The sequence below is a fragment of the Triturus cristatus genome, chromosome 3_1 (assembly GCF_964204655.1).
Source record: "Triturus cristatus chromosome 3_1, aTriCri1.1, whole genome shotgun sequence".
NCBI classification, from domain to species: domain Eukaryota; kingdom Metazoa; phylum Chordata; class Amphibia; order Caudata; family Salamandridae; genus Triturus; species Triturus cristatus.
In genome coordinates, this window is record NC_140583.1 from 330,642,918 (window position 1) to 330,666,305 (window position 23,388).

The 23,388-nt window shown below is 48.0% G+C and overlaps 1 protein-coding gene across 1 annotated transcript; it reads right to left on the reverse strand.

Moving 5' to 3' along the window:
- Positions 1–768: 768 nt before the first annotated feature.
- LOC146860203 (cholesterol 25-hydroxylase-like protein 1, member 2) lies at positions 769–2,453 on the reverse strand. The gene has a single exon (XM_085646325.1). It carries the CDS (start codon positions 2,367–2,369, stop codon positions 1,428–1,430), a length of 942 nt encoding a protein of 313 aa, XP_085502451.1. The 5' UTR covers positions 2,370–2,453; the 3' UTR covers positions 769–1,427.
- Between the last annotated feature and the right edge of the window lie 20,935 nt (positions 2,454–23,388).

Here is a 23,388-nt window from a genome sequence, read left to right on the forward strand (position 1 = left end):
ATTTCGTGCACTATATCACTATGTGCAAAGAAATGCCCACAAATGCACATTGTGTGTAAGGTGGTGATGGCGATGCATGCAGGTGGAGATCCCGGACATCACTTTTTACCCATGTACAGGAAAAGGCAGAGAGGGCTGGGCATCCATTGTCCCCGTGTCACGAGAAGTGGTGTCACCTTCTTAAATTCTACGCCGTCCGAAAGCAATCCTTGGTCCTCCTGGACCGGAAGCACATGCTGTTTTAGGCTTCGGGAATGGGTGCGAGGGCAGCCCTTCCTATGCAGTGCACTATCATGCACTTTACATGCGTGAAGCTCACACAGTCAAAATGATGCTAATAAGTGAACTTGACAGCAGATGGGTGGTGTTCAGTGCACTTTGTGTACACAGTGAAAGGATGTGTACCGCTCCAGAAAAATGCCTAAGGTGAAACATTTTACCTTTTGAGCGCAATAGACACATTCGGAAGTCATGTAACCATCTGCTGAGAGCACACACCATCCATATCAAATTGCTAAACTTACCTTAAAAAAAGGACGATAGATAGATAGATAGATAGATAGATAGATAGATAGATAGATAGATAGATAGATAGACAGACAGACAGACAGACAGACAGACAGACAGACAGACAGACAGACAGACAGACAGACAGACAGACAGACAGATAGATAGATAGATAGATAGATAGATAGATAGATAGATAGATAGATAGATAGATAGATAGATAGATAGATAGATAGATAGATAGATAGATAGATAGATAGATAGATAGATAGATAGATAGATAGATAGATAGATAGATGCAAGCATCTTTCAACCATACATCTACTCAAAGAAACCCCCACCTACAAAAATGTTCAGCAAGACACAAAGATACCACATGCTAACATGAATCCTCCCAGCCACTCTTGATCCCCTCCCAACATGCATAAACGCTAAATTAATAAACCCAATTGCTCAAGGACACGCAAATATATGTTTGTCTTATTTGCTTAGCCTTTCTCTGTTTGTCCAGCAATAACTCATACTTCATTGCCCTTTCGGACTATGGATACAGATTCGTACTTTATAATTTGTAACCCGAAACTCCTTTCCAAAAAGGAATATCTGTCCAAAGTCTAAGTCCACAAACATTACAGGAGCGCACACAAGAAGTGTAAAAGAAGGCAATGGGTCACTTTAAAAAAAACCTAGCAATTCAGTTCCGTGCCTTGAAGTATTTTTACTGCACAGGGACAGTGGACGGTGCTCAGTTCAAGTCTACATAGGTCGCTCTAGTCTGAATCAAATCGGTTTTATTGAATGATTATCAAGACGTTCGTCAGTAGTTCCCTAGTCTGTGCTCTCATGTTAGATCTGCATTACCTGGAGCCATGTACTACAGTTTAGTACATTAGAAAGGCCAGTTAAGAGGAAGCAATTTTTCATCTGTCCTTCTTCTCCTCTGCGGTTCGCTCTGTTGGATCGACCCCTTCATCGTATAAAGCATCCATGCGACTGCTGATGCAGCAGGTTCCGTTGGGAACGAAGGGTTCCAGGTAGCCTTTGGCAAAGCCAAATTCTGCATGCGTCCCAAAGAGTTTGTCCCAGTGGGCGAAGTGAGGGGCATAGTTGCTCATGGGTTTTTGATGGTGCATGTCGTGTTTTATGGGTCCCCCATAGATGCCAAATGGGACCAGGCGTGAGGTTGACCAAGGCAAGTCATAACCACTATGGTCTTCCACTGACACGTAGACGTGAAATAGCATGAAAATCCAGGTGGTGAGCAGATGGCACCTCAGGAGGATGGGATTGGCGGTGGTCCAGAAGCCGACAGTGATCAGTTCCCATCCGCCCAGGCATTGGGTGGCCAAAGAAAAAGGAGCGATGTAGTCATGGTGAAGAGCATGGAACGTCTTGTACAGCCACCGATTCTTGTGATGGATCAGGTGCCATATGAAGTACTGGAAATCAAAGAGAAGTAAACTTCCTACCACCCCAGCAGCCATCTCAGGGATGCTTGGACACTCTTCTGGGAGGGGGGTTGGGGGTCTCCAGTACCACTGCGCTACGGAAGCCGGAAAGATGTAGAACAGGTGATTGTGTAGGGTCACACCTACACAGTTTAGTATCATGGCAGCTGTTGGGTTCCGGTTCTGCTGAATTTTGTACTTGTGGATGAAAGACCATTTCCTCCCCATGATATTGAAGATTAGGTAAGGAATGCAGAAGAGGAGGTATGAAGACACCGTCAGGATCACTGGGAAAAGGGGCGATCGCAAGGCATCCGAGTAGTTGAACCTCATGTAGTCCCACAGAGGCTGGAGTAAAGGTCTCCTGGAAAGAAAAGTCTCAAAAAGTTGAGATGACTCAATCACTAAATCCATCTTGAAGACGCCCTCGGCAAAAAACGTTTGATGTTCAGAGCAGCATCTTCAGAATGCCTTGAGTGCGTTTTAATCCCGAAGAGGAGTTTGTCCTTTCATGCAAGTGGCAGCACTGAAACCCCAGACAATCAGTCGCTCCTCCCAACTCCTGGGCTCCCTGACAACCCAAGCTGGCACTGTCAGGCTCAAGTGACACACAGGAGCTGCGTTAAAGGGGCCGCCTGATCCTTCTGCACGAGCCACAAGAGAAGTGTGCGATGCAGATCTTCACTGCTCACCTCGCATCTCTTGCATCAGCACCAGAGTGGGAAAACTGCAGCACGTGACCTGGTTATTACGAGAACTATTGTTTTACACAAAATGGAACAAACACTATATTTTTACCTACAAATTTACATCAACATTTCATTGATAAAACCTTGCTAAAATGTTTATATATAGATGCTCTTGGTGATCCACAATTAGTTGGCAAGACGCACATCTCAAACAAAACCATGAAAGTGATGGTTACAATTCTCAACTAGTTCACAAGACATTGACTTCAAATACAATACATGAAAATGAAGGTTACTATTTCTGCAGTTCTCTAGGCATGCTGTATTGTTCTTTCAGCATATAGCCCCCTGAAACATTATTGAAGTCGGATGTTAACATATGTGCACCACAACCTGAACTAGTCCTCAGCGGTGCACGGTTACTTGGGGGCTAGGCAGCCAAAAGGGCGCCTGCGTAGAGAAAAAGGCGGGAATGAACCGTATTGCATTAAGTACTGTACATTCTTGCCCTTTCACTGTCACGCAATGCAGCGCAGCAAGGTGATTTGCTGTGCTGCCCTGCATGACTTTTTCCTAAATATGCCCCTTAGTATGTATAAAGCAACATTATTGTCTTCTAAACCCTCTCTCATTGAACTGAATTTCTTCAATGTGCTCTTAAGTTTGATGGTGAAGGAAAATAAAACAGAGTGAAGTAAAATGATTGCCTTGGATCACACAGTTTGCAGAAGCTGAGATTTAAATGCATGTGTCCTGGTTATACATTGTGCAGAGCAGGCAATTGCGGAGCTATCTCATTCTCTCTCATACTTAACACCAAATCACACTACGGTATGCATAAACATTTGAGAAGTTTAATTAGGGCACTGTGTTCACTGAGTACAGGTATAAAATTATATATCTATTTTGACACAAAACGTTCTTGCCTGGACAAAAGTGAAATATAAGAGTATCAAAATGCAAGACACTTTTCTCTTAATGCAAACACAAGGAGACGCTGGACAAAGCGCTGAAACTTTTCAGGCGCTCACCCCCAGTTACAGATCTGGGTTGAATCCATCATCGTTCTTTAGCTCACTTCACCACCCCATGTCAGACACAGCTATATGTAAATCAGGCTTGACCCTGTGCCTCATGTGAACAGTCCTGCTCGAACTGCCAAGCCAGGTCTTCCCTGGACCGGAAACAAGAATCCTGGGACCGGTTTTGGGGTAACAGCACTCATCAGCCAGGCTAGCTTGAATCCAGTGGCAAAGTGAACACGGGACCAACGTATGGGCACACCCTGTCAACTTAGGGCAAACAAAGCAAAAACAAGGAGATGATGGACGGAGCGCTGAAACTTTTCAGACGTTCACCCCCAGTCACAGATCTGGGTTGAATCCATCATCGTTCTTTAGCTCACATTGACATCCTAGTTCATACCCAGTTATGCAAATCAGTCTTGATCCCGTGCCTCATGGGAAAAGTTCAGCCCGAACTACCAAGCCACGTCTTCCCTGGTCTGGCAACAAGCATCCTGGGACCGGGATTGGGGTAACACCCCTCATCAGCCAGGCTAGCTTGAACCCAGTGGCAAAGTGAGCAATGGATCCACGTCTGAGCATACCCTGCCAACTTAGGGCGAACAAAGCAAACACAAGGAGATGATGGACGGAGCGCTGAAACTTTTGAGACATTCACCCCCAGTCACACACCTGGGTTGAATCCATCATCGTTCTTTAGCTCACTTTGCCACCTCAGTTCAGACCCAGGTATATATGCAAATCAGTCTTGACCCTGTACCTCATGGGAACAGTCCAGCCCGAACTGCCAAGCCAGGTCTTCCATGGACCGTAAACAAGCATCCTGGGACAGCTTTCAGGGTAACACCCCTTATCAGCCAGGTTAGCATGAATTCAGTGGCAAAGCGAGCAAGTGACCCACGTCTGGGCATACCCTGCCAATTTGGGTGAACAGAGAAAACATAAGGAGATGATGGACAGAGTGCAGAAACTTTGGCTACTGGATTCAGGCTAGCCTGGCTGATGAGGGTTGATACCCTGAAACCAGTGCCGATGCTTGTTTCCGGTCCAGGGAATACCTAGCTTGGCAGTTCGGGCGAGAGTTCAGGTATAAAATTACATATCTATTTTGACACAAAACTTTCTTGCTTGGACAAAAGTGAAAGACAAGAGTACCAAAATGCAGGACACTTTTCTCTAAATCACTGGCTATCTCTGACAGAGAGAGAACGATTTCAGGAGAGGCCTGTCACCTCAACCAAGGCAAATCGATAGATTCACAGAACAAACCGGCTTCTTCCCACAGAGCCTGCTAATGGGTTACAAGACTTGAAGACTAGACTGGTAGACCTATATGAAGAGACGTCTGGGACACCGACCACTGAAGAAAAGGGAGCCTGAACAGTAGAGCTCCCCTCGGGTTTACTTGTGTCAGTCAAATTCTTTATTCGGTCAAATAAAAATAGACCATAAAAGAACATGATATCTGATACAAATTCATAGTGTAACAATAATATAAATACAAATTTACATTTATTTAAAACAATTATAAGTGTGATTACATCAGTGCTCTTTAAGTCTCTGAATTCATCATATAACCAGATTAAAGAAACACAAACACAGTTTTCAATTAAGAAAGGAGAACAAAGACCTCAAGTAGGGTCTGCCGTGTGCTCGTAATTTATACTGAAAATAAAGGAGAAGCAGTGCTTAATTTGCGCCGATGCTTTCCGGAGCTTAGCACCGGCACTTCATTCTCAGGGCCGGGTCTCCACGGGCGGCTGCTAATAAGGGGCTGCCCCACTAAAATTAAACAAGAGAAAAACCCACAGAGTCAGTTTCTGCTTTCATGAAAAGCTCCGGTGCTTAGTTTCAGCCTTCAGGCAGTATGTAACCTGAAACTCGTTCCAACCACTCCATCCGTGTCAAACTGTTGAGAAAGCTATCTTTTAAACCCAACTCTTGCGATTGCGAAACTCCAGACAAATCTCCACAAACTCCCTCAGGACGCCAGCTGGCACTGGTAGTAAGAAATGTTTAACAAACGCGCAGACAACGAACAGCCTGCACTTGAACTGAAACTACACGAGAAAGAATTAAGTTAGAAATAATAGTGCGCTCAGATGCATGTGAAAAAATTTACAGCCGGAACAATACATGCTCCCAGTTATGAAAGGTTTAGAATACACATTGTTATTTATTTTTTAAATAAGTAAACCTTTTGAATTTGAAAGTGTCAGCTAAGAAAACAAGCATTGGCATAGCCAATAGGTCTCGCCTTTGGGACCTTATAAGTGTTTAGCCATGCAACACTTGATGTTGTTGCACCAAGGATATTGTGCTGGATAACTAAACACTTATAAGGTCCCAAAGGTGAGACCTATTGGCTATGCCAATGCTTGTCTCATATATGCTTTGAGTATAGAAAGCAAAGAGCGCTGCAAGCAGCAAATGCCTTCTTCGTGACGCTTCGGTGTGTGGCCTTGAGATAGATTGTTAGTTGGTGATGTTTATGTCGTCATGTGAGTTATACTGCAGTGTGGTTGGTGGTCTTATTCAATTATTTTCAAATTACAAGTTTCCAAGCACTAGTTCGATTTGTAGTGTACTGACTTAAGAGGCATTTTAGTGTGACAACCTCTTACGACTTTTTATTGAAATCTTTGTTATATGGTAGTACCCCTCACCCGGGGAAAGTCAGGCTTGCTTACTTCACTTGTTTGGTGCAGGTTGTGACCGCTGTTTACACACCTGTAATGGTGAATGTTACTCTTACAACACCACCACTTTCAAAGTTCACCACTCTTCACCGGAGAGGGGTGGGAGATATGTGGGTAAGTGACAAAGATATGGGGTAAACTGTAAAAAGTTAGGAGTGAATGAAAGAGGTGAGAGAGTGGTAATGATATGGGAAGCAGGTTGAGAAATGGCAGAACAAAGTGTCAGGTATAAAACAGATAGAAGTGAGGGAAAGAGATCCAATTTAGTTTTAAATGTGGTCGAGAGAGAAAACTCAAAGTTAGGAAGAAAATGACCGAAGTGAGGTGGGAAAGAGGAGGTGAGAACGGTGGGAGTGAGGAGTGGTGATGAAGAGATCAGAGAGATGGGAGAGTGAGACGTGCAGGTAAGACTATGTCTGAGAGAAATTAGACAGGTGAGTGAAGCCAGAGAAAAGGAGAAAGAAAAGACAGCGTGAAAGGTGGAAGAGGAAGGAGGCCTGGCAGTGGGCTTATAAACACGTTCTAAAATTGAGATTCAGGAAGTATGCGACTCACCTGGGCATTCCTCTCAGAGTGATCACCTGATGCCGGCGATACAGCAGTGATATCACAGTCAGGCATTGTGAGAGCGAGGGGCGCTGCCTGTCAGGCCGTGATGTCATTGCATGTTTCCTACGCCGTAGAGCGGGCTTCATTCAGCCAATCACCAGAGGTCTAGGGAAAGAGACAGCAGGGACTGCAGAGACTCAGCCATGGCAGGAATGCCCCACCACGATCACTGCAGCGATGCACAATCACAACGACCATACAAACACAATTACTGTAGAGCTGGGGGTGTATTCACAATGATACTACACCACAACGACTGCAGAGTAACAAATACGCAGAGATGTTGAGCAAATCAATGTAAAGACACAGGCAGAATCCCTGCAGCCGCACTGACACTATGACTGAACTGACACATACATCATATCTGCAGAAAAAACACAGGCAAAATGACTGCAACAAGGTATCTGCGCGAATCTTTATTCTGCTTCTGATTATTCCATCTAATTGTCAGTGATGTTAAATATAATATTAAATAGGCTAAAAGTAAACAAGAACAAGCATTGGCCACGCGTCCATGCGGCAGCGAAAGTGAAAGTGATCGCGATCAAGCACGGCGACGGAGGAAAGACAGATGGTGGCTGCACGCGTGCACGCTCTCATGCACGCAAGCTTGAGGCCACCAAAAGCCTGTGGTGGCACTTTGGAAACCCACACACTAAATGTCTCGCAGAGCAGCCCATGCGCTGACTCAGCGAGACCTAAAAAGCGTCACATTGCAGATGTTGGCTGGTGACTACCGTAAAATACTCTTGTTTAAAATGGCCACCTTGTTTGTTTGTTCACGCTTCCAGACTTTTACTTCCGTCCAATTTCTTTTAACACTAGAGCGTGGCTGGTTTTGAGTCACTTGTATTGGGGCAGCCACATTCGTGTTTCCATAGACAAAATAAATTAACGAGCAAGATATGTTTAACTGCTTTTCATATCACAGCTGCTGCCCTGCGCTTAAAAGTATATCACCTACTCTCAGCATGAGTCACCGCCACTACCAATAAGTAATATGGCCCGGTATGAAGAGGAACAGCTAGGGAGGCTGAATCGTTTGTGGCTGGAGAAGGAGAGACCAGGTATGTTAAACCTCGGTCATCATCTTCAGAATGTAGACTCTTTAACTTATTGAGCTGCACCTTAACACCCACATTGCCAGCTATTCTCGCTCTGTCACTTTACCTCCCACCTTGGTTTACTTTGATTTCCCTTTGGTGCTCTTCTTGGTTGGCTTTTGCTTTGTGGAAGCTGTTTTTTTATATTTCTCCCTTGAAATGTTTATTTTCCCATTTGTTCCTTTGACACTTTGCTGTGTCCTCTTCTTAGGACTGTCTTTTAACACTCTGAATGGCGACTGCTACCGCAATTAGCATTCTTGTTTTAAGCACTGTGAAAGTGGAAGGCGCAAGTCAGTGATGTGTCTTCAGGATGGTGGGCATTGCATTTTGCAATGGGAATGCTAGTCTATTTGATTCCTAATAGGCGTTAAGTCTTGTGGCGGGGTGCATGCAGCACCAGAGACAAGAGAGTTAGGGGTGATTAGGTGTAAACTTGCGAATCCCTCCCCCACCCCATGCTGGCCTGGAATGCGCTTGCTCCCAAAAGGGATGGCTAGAGGATTGTCCCACAGCGCATTTGGCACACGTGAGAGAAGTAATGGGTGCAGAACATTTTATTTTTTTAACTCAGCATGGTGTGCCTTGCTCCTGTCACCACTGTTCCCTCCAGCAGCAGGATAACAGACATATCCATGCTACCAAATGCCCACCCCATGTGAGCTTCAGTGTGCCTTTGTGGTTTAGAGCCAGGCTGCAACCCCAGCCCGCACGTCTCCATTGACCAGCTGATTATCTCATGGGAGAGAGGGACATTTTCATTAGGTATGTAATAATAACAGTTAACACATCACAGCATGAATGCTGTAAACAGAGTGTTGCCTTTTGTAAGTTTGATATGGTGATGCAATCCGAAGTCCGTCTTACAATCCTCTTGGCCTCCCTGCACATTGAAAGAGAAGTTTGCATTACAGTAAGGGACGTGCAATTTTGGCATGGGCATTTTACTTGTGTATCAATTGGGAAGCTACCTTTTGCAGTTAACAAAAATGCCCACTCTCCTGTGTCGAGTGTGCATATTTCAACTGCATAATTACTCTGTACAGATCCTTTAAATGCAGCAATGGCCACTAGAAGACACCTCAACCTAACACTGTCTAACAGAGAGAGGTTCGGCGCAAGAAGGTTATCCATCCATAGTTTTTCTGGCCAGAATGGCTGCTTTCAGGAAGGCGCCACAAAGTATAAAGTTTCATGTGAGCTTAAAAACCGGAAGTGGAGCAGAGAGAGCTACTCAACACCATCGAACACCTACTTGTGATGCAGCTCAGCTGGGCCGCACTTACCCACATTAATCTGTGTCCACTCAGGCCGGCCCATTGTCATACAATCCATGCGGGCTGACCAGGCTCTGTAAATCATGCATGCACTTTTCATTCTTGCCTATATCTTTCATGCGCTGCTTATGTCCACAAGTAGCATGTTTGCCTCACACCAGGCTTGCAACGCCCATTGGGCTCAAAGGGCTTCAGCCCCCCCTGTCGTGTGTGGCAGCCCGGCTGAGACAGCTTCAGGGGCACACACACAGCCGCATCCGAGTAATTTACAGGTCTTTGAAAAACCATTTACTTGTTAATGAGGCTGTGTTATTTTTCACCCCTTCTTACAGCCCCTGCATCTTCACTATGCCTATTTCTGGGAGTATCAGCCCCCCCCGAAATTTGGCTCTAGTTGCGCCTCTGCCTCACACCACTTGCAGTATGCCGAGGTTTCTGTTTACCACGCACCGGCTGTGCTTCTTGTGATATTGTGAAACAGTTCTGGCCGAAGTCAGGACACAAGAGGGGGGATAAACGAATGTGGGCGGAGTCCCCACACTCATTTTGGAGAGGAGACTCCGTCCCCTTTGCCCAATGCCAAGGAAGGCTTGGAAGTGTGCTTTTTAGGTCTCGCCTAGCATTGAAGCGCGAATGCGCAGCCATCGCTTTGCGAGGCATGCAGTATACACTATAGTGTGGAAGCTTTGTGGAAGCTCTGCCCACTCTCCACCCATCTTTTTGATTGGCCTGTGTCATAAATACTGCCTTCTGATTGGGTTGTAGGTTTGCTAGTCTCTCCTTATGACGGCCATGACGTCATTCTTGTCCTTCCATGGCTACTGACCCCGTTGCTGCAGACTACTTTCTTCCCGTGGCACCCCCCCCTCCCGCAGTCCGATGCCTTCTCCAGCCCTCCTGTTCTGTGCCTTGTCGCCCGCATGCATTCACACATGCAATCCCGCATTAATCATCATGGACTGCTCTGTCCCGGTGAACCCGACTACAGTCAATTATTCTAGCGAGAGTGTCCAATAATGTAAAACGGACATAGGCATAGAAAAAGGACACATTTATCAAGTGCTCAGAAGCTTCGTACTATACTCAGCTTTGTCCACCAACCATTTTCTTTTTTTTTGTTTTTTTTTTTAAACCGTTTATTACAAGACTCAAAGATATACAAATATGGGCCTACAACCTTCCGGCCGGCCGCTAGCAATGAAAGGAGCATACGATATACATTTATAAAACACATGGTGCTGCGGCAGAGCATGCATAGGAGTTAACATCGTTACGAGCCACACCATCCAGACCCCACTATACGGTTCCATTTTAAACTTAAAGAACAACAAGTACAAACAGACCCACAAGGCAATCCTCAATCGGAAATAGCAAACACGTGCTCCCCTAAAGGGGAAATCCTAGCCATCCATAGAAGTCTCAAGAGGGGGGAGAGATCAGAACTAGGGCTGGGGAAACCCAACACCCAGGTGCCGGGGGGATGAGTTGGCTAAGGGGACGGGGCCGGCGACGGATCAGGCAATAACGGCGGAGCACAGATTCCCCCGCGGTAGAAGTTCCAGGGGCCCCACACTTTCACCCATGTCCCAGGCTTACCTCTCGCCACATACACCACCTTTTCCCGAAACATGCACCAATCCATATGTTCCTTCCAGGCTGAGACAGTCGGGGGCCTCTGGGATCCCCACAATTGGGCAATATCACGCTTGGCAACCATATACCCCAGAGTCACCCACCACGTCTGTGGCACCGAATAGTCGGTAGGCTCCCACACATTCAACAGGCATCTCCTCGCTTCGGGCAACAGCGCCACATGCGTAACCAATCGCAGCACCTCATGCACACCACGCCAGAACCCCTCCACCTCCGGGCACTCCCACAGGATATGCAGAAAAGTCCCCAACGCACCACACCCACGCTTACACAAACCGTCCTCAGCATAGCCCATACGCAGGAGCTTTGGCCCCGTCATGTAGACCCTGTGGAGTATCTTGAGCTGGACGAAACGAAGGCGAGCCGGTATGGCCACCTCTTTCGGGGAGGCCACCGCGGAGGCCCAGTCCTCGTCGTCCAGCTCCAGCCCGTCGGCTACCCAAGCCCCACGAAGGGCAGTCAACAAGTCTGAGCGGTCGTTGATCAGTTTTTTGTAGATCAGTGAGATCGTGCTGTCCGGGATGTGTCCATCCAGCACTCTATCCTCCAGGGGGGAACACTCCGGGATGGAGGCAACGTCCGGAAAGACGGAGCCCAGCGCATGACGGACCTGCAAGTACCGAAAGTACTCGCTGCCCTGCAACTGAAATTCCGTCTGCAGCATCTCGAACGTTTTAAATCCTCCCCTCGTCCAGAGATCCCCCACTTTGCTAATGCCTATTATGTCCCACTTCTCAAAGCCCTTCGAGGTCCACAAGGAGCCCAACCGCTCAGACGCGTATAGTGGTGACGCCGGGGTCAAACGGTCCTTCCACCCCATAGCTGCATTGGCCGCATGCCACACTCGCACCATGACACGCGTGGGGCCCGTTAGGCGAGCGTCGGGCGCGCTAGAATAGAGCGCTCGATTATGATCACCACCTGGAAGGAGCATCTTATCCATTTCAAATGCCGGGTTTAAGGCGGGCCCATATAGGCCCTGATTAATCGCAGCTAGCTGGGAGGCCCAATAGTACCGTTTGATATCCGGAAGGGCAATCCCCCCGTCATACCATGGGAGCGTCAGCTTCGCCAGGGCAATACGTGGCCTCCCGTCCCAGAACAGGCGGCGCTGCAAACTCTCCACTTCGCGGAAGTAGCGCGCTGGGACGAGGTCCATAGTGTTCTGCAACGCGTACAGGAAACGCGGCAGCGACATCATTTTAAACAATGCCGCCCGGCCGAGCGGCGAAAGCGGCAAACGCCGCCAGCGCACGACATCCTCTTTCAGACGCTGGAGGGGGGGAAGCAAGTTCCGATCATACCGAGCCTCCGGGTCCAGAGTAATGAAGACACCCAGGTACCTAAATCCCTGCGGGGCGACCTGGATCGGACAGCCCCGCGGGAGGAGAGGAGCCTCCCCGGAGAGAACATACACACACGATTTAGCCCAGTTGATGACAAGACCGGAGTTACGACCGAATGAATGCAAAACATCAACCAGTACTATGAGTGATTTACGTGGGGAAGCTAGGTACAAAAGGATGTCATCAGCGTATAGGGATACGCGGTCCTCATACTCGGGGGTCCAGCGGAGACCACGGATGGAAGGCTCCCACCGCAGCCACTCCGCCAGGGGCTCCATGGCAAGTGCAAAGAGGAGCGGCGATAAGGGGCAGCCCTGCCGCGTGCCCCGGCCCAGCTCGAACGGAGCCGATACTCTTCCGTTCACCACCACCTGCGCCAATGGGCCCGAATACAGCAATTTGACCCGACTGATGAACCCTGGGCCAAATCCAAATTTCGCAAGCATCGCCCAGATGTATGGCCACTCAAGCGTGTCAAACGCCATGGTGGCGTCTAAGGACGCCAAAATGGCCGGCTCACGTATAAACGGGACACGTGCGAGCACACCGTGCAAGCGCCGCAGATTAAGGGCTGTGTTGCGATGAGGAATAAAGCCGGACTGGTCCTGATGAACCAAATCGCCCACCACGCCGACCAGCCGATTGGCCAGTACCTTGGCGAGAATCTTGGGCTCCGCATTCAGTAGTGAAATGGGCCGATAGGATGTAACCCGGTCCCGAGGTCTCCCCTCCTTGTGGATGACCACGATTGTAGCCAGACGCTGGTCCAGCGGGAGGGAGCCCACCGAGTGTGCCGCCAGGAACATAGCCCGGAGGTGGGGTGCCAGCGTATCCGGTCGCAACTTGTACAACTCGATAGGGAGACCATTCGGACCCATGGCCTTGCCGGAAGCGACCGAGCGTATGGCGAGGGCGATTTCGTCGGAGGTGGGAGCGGCGTCCAGCAACACCCTGTCATCCCCGGAAAGGGACGGCAGCGCGATATCCCTGAGGAGGGCACGGGAATCCTCTTCCGAGCAGGGAGACACCGGGGAATACACCTCACGGAAATAATCCGCGAAACAGGAGACGATTTCTTCTGGCTCCGTTACACACACACCATCCGTTTTCTCAATCAGCGGGACCACACGATTCGCTCTCTCTTTTTTGTCCAACCACGCTATCAGTTTACCAGCCTTATCACCCACATCATACAGTCGCCCCTGTTGCTCTCTACTGAGGCCCCTGGCCGCCTCCGTGACGAGGGCCCTATAGGCCGCTTGCTTGAGTTGGAGGACATGTAATGCGGCATCCGTCACCCCACATTCTAAATTACCCTCCAACTCGGCTATTTCAGCCTCCATCCGGGTCACCTCCTCCCGCTCGCGCCTCCGGGCGTGGGAAATAAGGGATAGGGCTTCCCCTCGGAGTACTGCCTTGAAGGCCTCCCACAGCGGTACAGCCGAAGGCACGGACCCCACATTCTCATCAAAATATCGCTGAAGGGATTTAATCAATTCAGCGCAAATGGTGGGGTCGCGCAGGTACCAAGGATTGATTGGGACAACCCTACCCTCACCCCTCGGAAAGACGTCAAAGTGCAGTAGGAGCGGGGAGTGGTCCGAAATACCCCGTGGCAAATGACGCACCTCTCCCACCCTCCCAACATAGGCCGCCGGGACAAGGACATAGTCTAGTCGTGAGAGACTACCATGGGCTCCCGAGTGGAAAGTGTACTGCAGCTGCGTGGGGTGTTTTAAACGCCAGCAGTCCACTAACCCAAATGTATCCAAGAGGCCGGGTAGCCACGCCTGTGCCCGGGGGAGGTCCCTAGGGGGGTGACGATCCACAGTCCCAGATACCACCGCATTGAAATCCCCCCCACAACTAAAAGCCCCCCCGGAAGGCCAAGGAGAAGGCGCCCCAGGTCTGCAAAGGTGGTCGACTGCAGCCCCGGTGGGATGTATACTGACACAAAGACAACCACTTTGCCCTCCAGTCTACCCACCAAGACCGTGTAACGTCCCCTGTCATCGTGGAGCACCTCATCAATCTCCAACGGGAGCGAGTTCCTCACCATGATGCCCACACCCCTTGAGCCAGACGTGAAGCCCGAGTGAGCCACTAGGCGATAGCCACGCCGATTCATGGCGCAGAAGGAGTTGCCAATGAGGTGTGTCTCCTGCAGAAAGACTACATCGGGCGAGATTCGCTTCAAAAATTGCAGGACCACACCTCGTTTGATCCTGTCCCCCAGTCCATTCACATTCCAAGACAACAAAGTTAATTCCCTACCCCCCATCATACACAGAAGCCATCATTCGTCCCCCGGAGAGCACTTTAGAACTAACACAAAAGTACGTTTGCCTTGTGATAAAAACGAACAACACCCCATCCCTACCCACCCACCCCAACAGAACTCCCCCCTCCCTGCACCCCTGCATGAGCCCGAACAGCCCCCCCAACGTGCAGTGTGCCTGTCGCCCCATATATAGTTAAACTAACTAAACCCCCTAGAGGAGGAGGGAGAACCCCCAACAGACCCAACACAACCTCCATAGGAGGGGAACTTACAAAGACTGACGCAGAATCGAAAGTGGCATCATTTTCGTCCAGAGTGAGGCCCAATGTTAAACCCTCAGTCCTGATCCAGCGTGCTGTCTCCCCCCGCCGCCCCCCCTCCCCCGCCCCCCCGATCACGATCCCCGGACAGAGTATCGAGCCAGTCCCCGGCCGCTTCGGGACGATCAAAGAAGTGCGTGCGACCATCCACCTCCACTCGCAGCTTAGCTGGGAAGAGCATAGCGTATTTGAGGTTTAGGTCCCGAAGACGGCGTTTGACGCCTAGGAAGCTCAGTCTCTGCTTCTGGACCGCTGGGGTGAAATCAGGGTAAAAATTTACCTCCATATTGTCAAACTTGACCGGTCCATGCAGTCTGGATGTTTGCAGGATAGCGTCTCTGTCCCGAAAATTGAAAATCCGGGCAATGAGAGGTCTCGGAGGGGCTCCGACCCTCGGCCTTCCCCCGGGAACCCTGTGGGCCCTCTCCACAGCGAAGAATTTACTCAGCCCCCGTGGCTGGAGATGGGTAGCAATCAGGTCCTCCACAAAGAGATCCGCCGCTGCCTCCTCGCGTCCCTCAGGCACCCCGATGATGCGGATGTTGTTCCTCCGTGCCCGACTCTCAGAGTCCTCCAGGCGGCGATCCATAAGCGCACTCGCCTGACTAAGCCGGCGCACCTCTGTTTGTAAGGCCGCCACATCTGTCGTTAGGCCCGATGCGGTGTGGGCCAAGGAATCCACTCGGTCGTTGGTTTTGGAAAGATCGGCCCTCACCAGGCCAACATCCACGAGGACCGAGTCGATCTTCTGCGCCAGTGTATCAAACCGCTGGCCCACCGAGGACTTCATCTCGGCAATGGCGCCCATGATATCTCGCAGAGTCAGATCTGCGGGCAGGTCTGGGGCATCAGGAGGGCTCTCAGGGGACTTGCGCGGTCCATCGGGAGATCCCTTCTGGAGGGTATAGCGGTCCATACTATTAGCCTGATGGACGGCACCACGCCGGGTCGATTTGGTCTTTGCCCGGTCTCCATCTTGTTTCGTGGCCATGGCCTCCAATCTCTCAGTCGCACCAGCCACGTCGTGTAAGGCAGGAAAGCAGGGCCACGAGCTCCGGGGGGGGCCACCTCAGAGCAGCGGGGTGGATCACAGCCTGCAGGCAGGCAGGGCCTCCCAGCAAGGCCACACCAACACCAAGGGCTCCGCAACCCAACCTCGCAGAGACGGCAAGGGGGTGCGAAAGCGAAAGTGCGGGGTACGCGAGTCGCCAGGCCCTGCCTGCCGCTGTTGTTCACTTTGTCACTGGATCACCCCACAGCGCAAATCCGGGGTCCGGCGAGGGGAAGGCCGCAAACCTCAATCGGTGCTCACTCCGGTGTCCGAGGTCCGATTCGGAAGCGGGAAACGGGTGCCACCTCAGCTCAGGTTCACCAACATAGTCCCCTCATCCAGGGCAGGATAATTTCAGGATAATCGTAGGAGGTTGCGGAGGTCCTCGGGAGCCTCGCACCTACGCGGCCATCTTGGTTGCGCGCTAGGCTCCTCCCCTCCACCAACCATTTTCGAGATCGGTATCTCCCTTCAAAAACAATAAAACCAACGTAGATGGGCATGTAATGCCACACTTCTCTAGCTTATATACACCATAATGCCACTACCGTGTGTAAGATATTAAATAACTTTAACTTTGCAGGGACCTTAACACTTCTACTTGTTTTTATATTTTGATGAAATGTGTTTTCAAGCAACTTTGTAAAATATAATAAACTGTATTTTACTGTAATGTTTCAGACGATTTGATTATTTCTATCACCAATACGTTTAGAGCTGCACGTACCAAAAAGCCGCTTTGGTGACGTTGTTATTTCCTGTACGGTGTTATGGTTGTCCTTCTTCCATGTCGGCGCTGGTGCAGGTCCTGCTGGAGCAGTGAAGTGACAGCGGCTCGAATTCCCAAGCTTGCGCTTCCTGTGCGCTAACTCCGCCACATAACAGCTGCGGAAGCCAAGGGCAAACTGCTGCCCTATGAGCCCAGTACAGTGTCTGCAGCATCAGTAACCTCAGCCAGGAAGCCCCATCAGACCTGCCGCGCCACCAGCTGTGCTGGTGGTAGCAGCAACAGCGATCTGTCAGCCTAGCATCAGTGTCCGCCAGACGAGCTTGGAGATCCTAGACTGGTGAAGTGTCCCTGCTTTACTCGGGGTGGTACCTGAGTGACAGCGTAAAAAGAGTATCTTGTTGATCCAGTAGTGAGTCCAAATGAGCAAGGAACGGATTTGGAAAGGGACGAGCAACCTGAGAAAAGCAATGGGAGGATTGTGAAAATGGACCATCAGGGTACCCTAGACCAAAAGTGGGGTTCAGAGAGCACTGCAAAGAGAGTGATACTCAAATAGTGGTGAGAAAACGGGGGCGACCAGGTGATGTTAAAAAGAGGGGATGCAACGGAGTACAACAAATCGAGTACTTGTACATCGAATCAGGCCAATGAAGCTGTATTACGTTGTACTGTAATGTATTGAGAGGATCAGCAAGGTGCATTCCACCTGTTTGTAATTGTATATGGTGCTTACTACTACTGATGGGGGCATTTGGGAGTGAGCAGCTGCGGGGGACCGCCCATCCTCCACACTTACAGAAGGGCAGCTCTTGACGCCCCTTGATCTCTGATCCCCTAACAAGTAATTTTTTTTGTTAACAATCCCAAAAGTTTGGTATGGCCGCTTATCACAGTCCCCTCCGAATCTTAGCCTTTTTTTCAGTTTTATACAGCGTGAACTTGACCCAAACGTATTGTAGCGCTTTACACGAGCACCAGTTACATTGCGCATTCATATTTGATAGACACAGGGAGATTAAGTGATCTGCCCAGAATGACCCGACGCCGAGACTCAAACCTGGTTCCCCAGCTCTAAACTCGGCAGCTTTGGCCATTAGGTCACATCCTCTCGTGGCCCACCACTGAAGCACTCCCGCCAGGTTATAGCCATCCTTTTGTATGTGTCTTGTCTTTCGCTGCACTATTCCATGTTAATGAATGTTTCATCACACTCACTGCATATCTCGAGGAAGGCCAAAGATCACAGCGCAGACAGAGGTTCCAGTCCAGATCATCCCACTCTTTAGAGCATGCACATCCCCTGCTGGGACCCCACCCCCACTGCATATAAACAAGGGTGTCCACCTCCTGTAACTGACCTGGCTTGGCAGTTCTGGCTGGAATGTTCTCATGAGGCACAGGGTCAAGACTGATTTGCATATAGCTGGGTCTGAACTGAGGTGGCGAAGTGAGCTAAAGAATGAAGATGGATTCAACCCAGATCTGTGACTGGGGGTGAGCGTCTGCAAAGTTTCAGCGCTCCGTCCATCATCTCCTTTTTTGCTTTGTTTGCCCTAAGTTGGCAGGGTATGCCCAGACGTGGGTCCCTTGCTCACTTTGCCACTGGATTCAAGCTAGCCTGGCTCATGAAGGGTGTTACCCAGAAACCGGTCCAAGGATGCTTGTTTCCGGTTCAGGGAAGACCTGTCTTGGCAGTTCGGGTTGGACTGTTCCCATGAGGCACAGGGTCAAGACATATTTGCATATAGCTGGGTCTGAACAAAGTGAGCTAAAGAATGATTATGGATTCAACCCAAGATCTGTGACTGGGGGTGAGTGTCTGAAAAGTTTCAGCGCTCCGTCCATCATCTCGTGTTTGCTTAGCAGCAGAGCTAGTGCCATGGGAAAAGCAGGTCTGGAAGATCCACACACTTCTGTGGCTAATACACCTTTTCTTAACACGTATGCTCCTTGTCCAGTATGGTGTTTATCTTGGGTACGGAGCAGATGAAATAAATAAAACATGCAACACAAAACCTTTCTTTTTGCAGTATTCCTTCTGACTGGACGGCTCACTTAAACAGCTCGAAAGACACATACAAAACTGCAATCAACATACAAAGCAGCTTGGTGTGGAATGCACTAGTCGGAGGTGCACTTTCACACGTTTCTCATCATTTAGACACGTGTGTTTCACAAGGTGACATAAATTCAACATTATCTCACAGAGTGAAAATGGCACTGTGCATCGATGTCGCAGTCCCTTTCTGACTACATGGCTGCCAAAATGGAAAAGACTCGTGTTAGTGCCATTAAGGCATTCATGCCCCACGCCCACGAGCATCACGACCTGTTGTGACCTATCCCATGACACCCACAGTATCAAGAAGTCCATTCTTACAAGCATCTGTGCACCAAGCCTTCCTTGAAAACCCCTATCGATAAGCACACACTCGTGAGCGAGAGGAAATAAACACGCACACGATTACTTGCAGAAAATCAAAACAGGTGTATTTAGAGGTCGCACGCCGGGGGCGTGGGAAATGGCTGTCCGCGGCTGAGGCGCTCCGGAGGATCGGGGAGTTTCTGCGCTTTACGCTGAAGCCCGGCGGAGTTCTGCAAAAATGAAACATCGGAACGTGCGCTGAACACCTTTCACACTTCGGCGCTCACGGGGGCAACTTCCAAATGCTTTTACCTTTCAAGTGAGTCTCCTCGACGGCGCCGCTATACCGCGGCCGCCATTTTGGATTTTGCATTTACGAGCGTTTGGCAATATTATTTAACATAGAGCGCTCATACTCCTCTTCTGCCCTCCTGTTGGCCTTCTCCATGTTTATTACAGCTGAATTGAGCCTTCCTGCTGCTGTTGAAGAGTAAGGAACTGTGTACCTGCCTTTTTTCTTTCTGACTGGGAAAAATTCCCTGGCGGCCATTTTATGTCTCTCCTAAAACCCCCTTGCTGCACTCAAAGTGTTTTCCTGTCACACACCATTTGGATGTCCTTTCTCAGAGCAGTGAATTGATGCTTTTTAGACTATATTGCTTTCATGCCTACATATACATATATATATATATATATATATACATGTTTCCTTTTTTTTTTCTTTTTTCTACATGATTAGAAGTGGAGCTACACATATTCTGCCTTGCTATCACTAACCGCTCCGATCATATTTATATTTCTGCTATGAGCTGGGCATAGTTTTTTCCTCTATTTTGCCTCCACATCTCAGTCCTAGTCTTCGCCTAGTCTTTAGTTGGCGAGTGTGCTGTGTCTTTATGGGCAGAACGAGAGGTGCTTTCTCCACAAAAACGCAGCACAAACATATTTTTATTAAAAATTCTAAGATTTTCACGGCATATTCCCAACTTGAAGATTCTATGCAACCTACGACAAGTGTCCCGGGGACAACCATGGACCATTCAGCGGCACCACCAACAAAGACACTCACTAAACGCCTCAAGCAAAATCCTCCTTCGCCTCCTAAATCAACCTCACCGGTTTCTATGGAGCTGCTGTTGGATGAAATAAGGGCCCTCCGACCCTTTATGGAAGAGACTAATTCTAAATTACCAACCTTAACAGATAACTGGTCTCAACTCAACACAAGGGTCACCGCAGTGGAGCAATCCGTTTCCTCCTTCAAGAACACTACTTCGAATGTCTCTCAGTTGCAATCACAGGTCTCCGCGCTCCAGAAGCAGGTCAAGGATCTTGAAAATCGCAGCAGGAGAAATAATCTACACATTTAGGGCCTGGCGGAGGGAAGCGAGGGAGCAGACCCTATCAATTTCTTCAAGTCTTTTCTTCCTAAAGTGCTACACTTGGCTGAGGGTGTAACTCTCAACATTCAAAGAGCACATAGACTGGGGCGTCCTTCTTCTAGCATGTCATCTTCACAACGGCCAAGAGGAGTCATTATTTATTTCCTGGAGTATACTGACTTACTAATGGTGCTGTCGGCGGTCAAGTCTACTCAGCGAATCACTTGGTCTGGCTCAAATTTGTTTTTCGCACAGGACTATGCCAGGGCCACTGCAAACAGACGTAAAGCTTTCCTCGATTTAAGACCAGCTCTCCGCTCCTTGGGAGCCGGCTATGCTCTTTTCCATCCATGCTTGTTTAAGGTAATATACAGCAATAGAACAATTACATATGATGATCCAGCAAGGTTGCAATCTTTTATTAACTCTTGCAATTCCAATGCCATGGATACTCAAAGGCCTTCCTCTTCGAACAACAGATGACTTTATGACTGTGTCAGGAAAATATAAGGCTTAATTCATTTGGTTTAGTCGTTACAATGCCTTTTTATCTTGATTGCGATGCCTGTTATCCAACGGTTTGCTATGTTCTCGTGATTCCTTCGCTTACGTTGTTTTCTTTTGACTACACATTGTTGGCTCATTTGATTTAGTTTATCAGTTACCGCTCTCGTTCCTGCTATTTGTTGGTTCAGTATCTGCCCTTCTGTATGTATAATTATTTTTCCTAATTCCTATTCTCCATTGTCCTCACAGATTCCTTACCTCGACATCGTGGTCTCTCCTGGGCTCTCCGTTCATCTCTTCCCGGATATGTCATTCCCTCCATGTGGTTCCATCCCCCCTCACATATCTTCCCGAAATTCCCTTTTGTAAGTATGTCGTTTGTCTGTGCTTTATTTGTGCTGTCCTCTGTTTTGTGTTTTGCATTTTCTCCACTTATTTTCCACTTCTATCATTATAGTTTTATACTTTTCTCTTCTCGAGGAATTGAATTTTAACATTGCAAGTTTGGATTCTTTTATTGATGATGTTTTCATTTTATTTCTCTGGAATGTTGCTAGAATATGTTTCTTGTATATTAATTTAGTATGTCATGCCACTTAAATTAGTTTCATGGAATATTAGGGGTTTAAACTCTCCTATCAAGAGACAGAGGGTTCTATCGCATTTGGCTAAGTTAAATGCTGATATTGTTTTCCTACAGGAAACACACCTTACGGAAAGTGAGTCCTTGAAACTGAAAAGAGGTTGGGTAGGGGAGATTTACTTTTCTCCCGGAGATGGTAAACGTAACGGAGTTGCAATCTTATGTCGTAAATCTCTTCCAATTATTTTAAGTTCGCAGGAAGCCGACACCGATGGGCGATGGCTTATTGTTCAATTATCACTAAAGAATGTATCAGTTTCCTTTCTTAATATTTATGCACCTACAGGCGGAGATGCTTCTTTCTGGTCTGCCTTAACAAAGAAGATTTCGATTTATATCGTAGATAATTTTATTTTAGCTGGAGATTGCAATCAAGTATTAGACTCTTTTCTAGATAGGGACTCTAAAGTAGCTTTCATACCCAATAAAACGCATAAAACTTTTACCCACGCTATATCTCAATATAAACTGCTTGACACCTGGCGCCTTTGTAACCCCACCACCAGGGAATACTCATTTTATTCCTCATCACATCACACCCAATCCAGAATTGATTATATTTTTGCCTCTCATAACATCTCGCAATCCCTCACGTTTGCAGATATTGGTCCTGTTCTCCTTTCAGATCACGCACCTGTTTCTATTGGCTTCGATATCCTTCCTAAAACCAACTCTCCCAGAAGATGGCGTTTCAATAATACTCTTCTTCTCGACCCCAAATTTTCTGCATCTTTTATCCCTTTCTTTACCGATTTCTTTGAAAGAAATCACACGGAATCTCTATCGCCCGCAATTATTTGGGAGGCATTTAAGGCCTCAGCAAGAGATTTTATTATAAACTTTGTCGCAAAGATACGAAAATCCGCCCGTGAGACTACCGCTGCTCTACTTCAAGATATTAAAGCCCTAGAATACTCTTACTATGAATCACAATCGGAGGATTGTTTGAAAGCCCTTATTAATGTGAAACTAGAATTTAACAAAAAATCAACAGAAGACGCCTCACTTTACTTATTAAAATCGAGTGTGAAATTCTATGGAGGAAAAAATAAAGCAGGGAAAATTTTAGCCAATTACCTAAAGGTCCGCCAGAATAAGTTAAATATAGACTCTGTTCTCGTTGTGCACTCCACCTTAAAGTTTAAAGATGTTGAAATTTTGAATGAATTTTCCCTTTTTTACAAATCCTTATACTCTTCAGAAACCCAGCCCACGGATCACTCATTGAAGCAATTTTTCTCTAACATCCAGAGGCTTCCACAGGCACCTCCAGATTTATCTCAATTAGAATCTGCTCTCTCCCAGCAAGAACTTCTCCGTGCTCTTCAAAACCTAAAAAAAGACAAAGCACCAGGCCCGGATGGTTTTACTGTTGAATTTTATACACATTTTTCTAAGTTTTTAATACCCAAACTGCACTCACTTATAAGCTTTTTCTCCTCATCAAATAGTTCCTCTGGTTCCTTTTCAGACGCGCATATATGTCTTATTCCAAAGGATGGTAAAGATCCCAAGCACTGTAAAAATTATAGACCTATTTCATTGGTTAATATCTACTATAAATTTTTTTCTAAAGCCTTAGCCATACGCTTGGATTCCTATTTACCAGACCTACTGGGGAAAGAACAATCTGGTTTTGTTAAAAGACGGGTTATCATGGATAATACACTGCTCTTTTTCGATGTTTTATCCAAATCATCACATCTCAATCATTCCTTAGCGGCAATAGCGTTAGACGCTGAAAAATCTTTTG

Excerpts from the sequence above, each read along its gene's own strand:
- LOC146860203 (XM_085646325.1), bottom strand. The coding sequence starts at position 2,369 with ATGGATTTAGTGATTGAGTCATCTCAACTTTTTGAGACTTTTCTTTCC.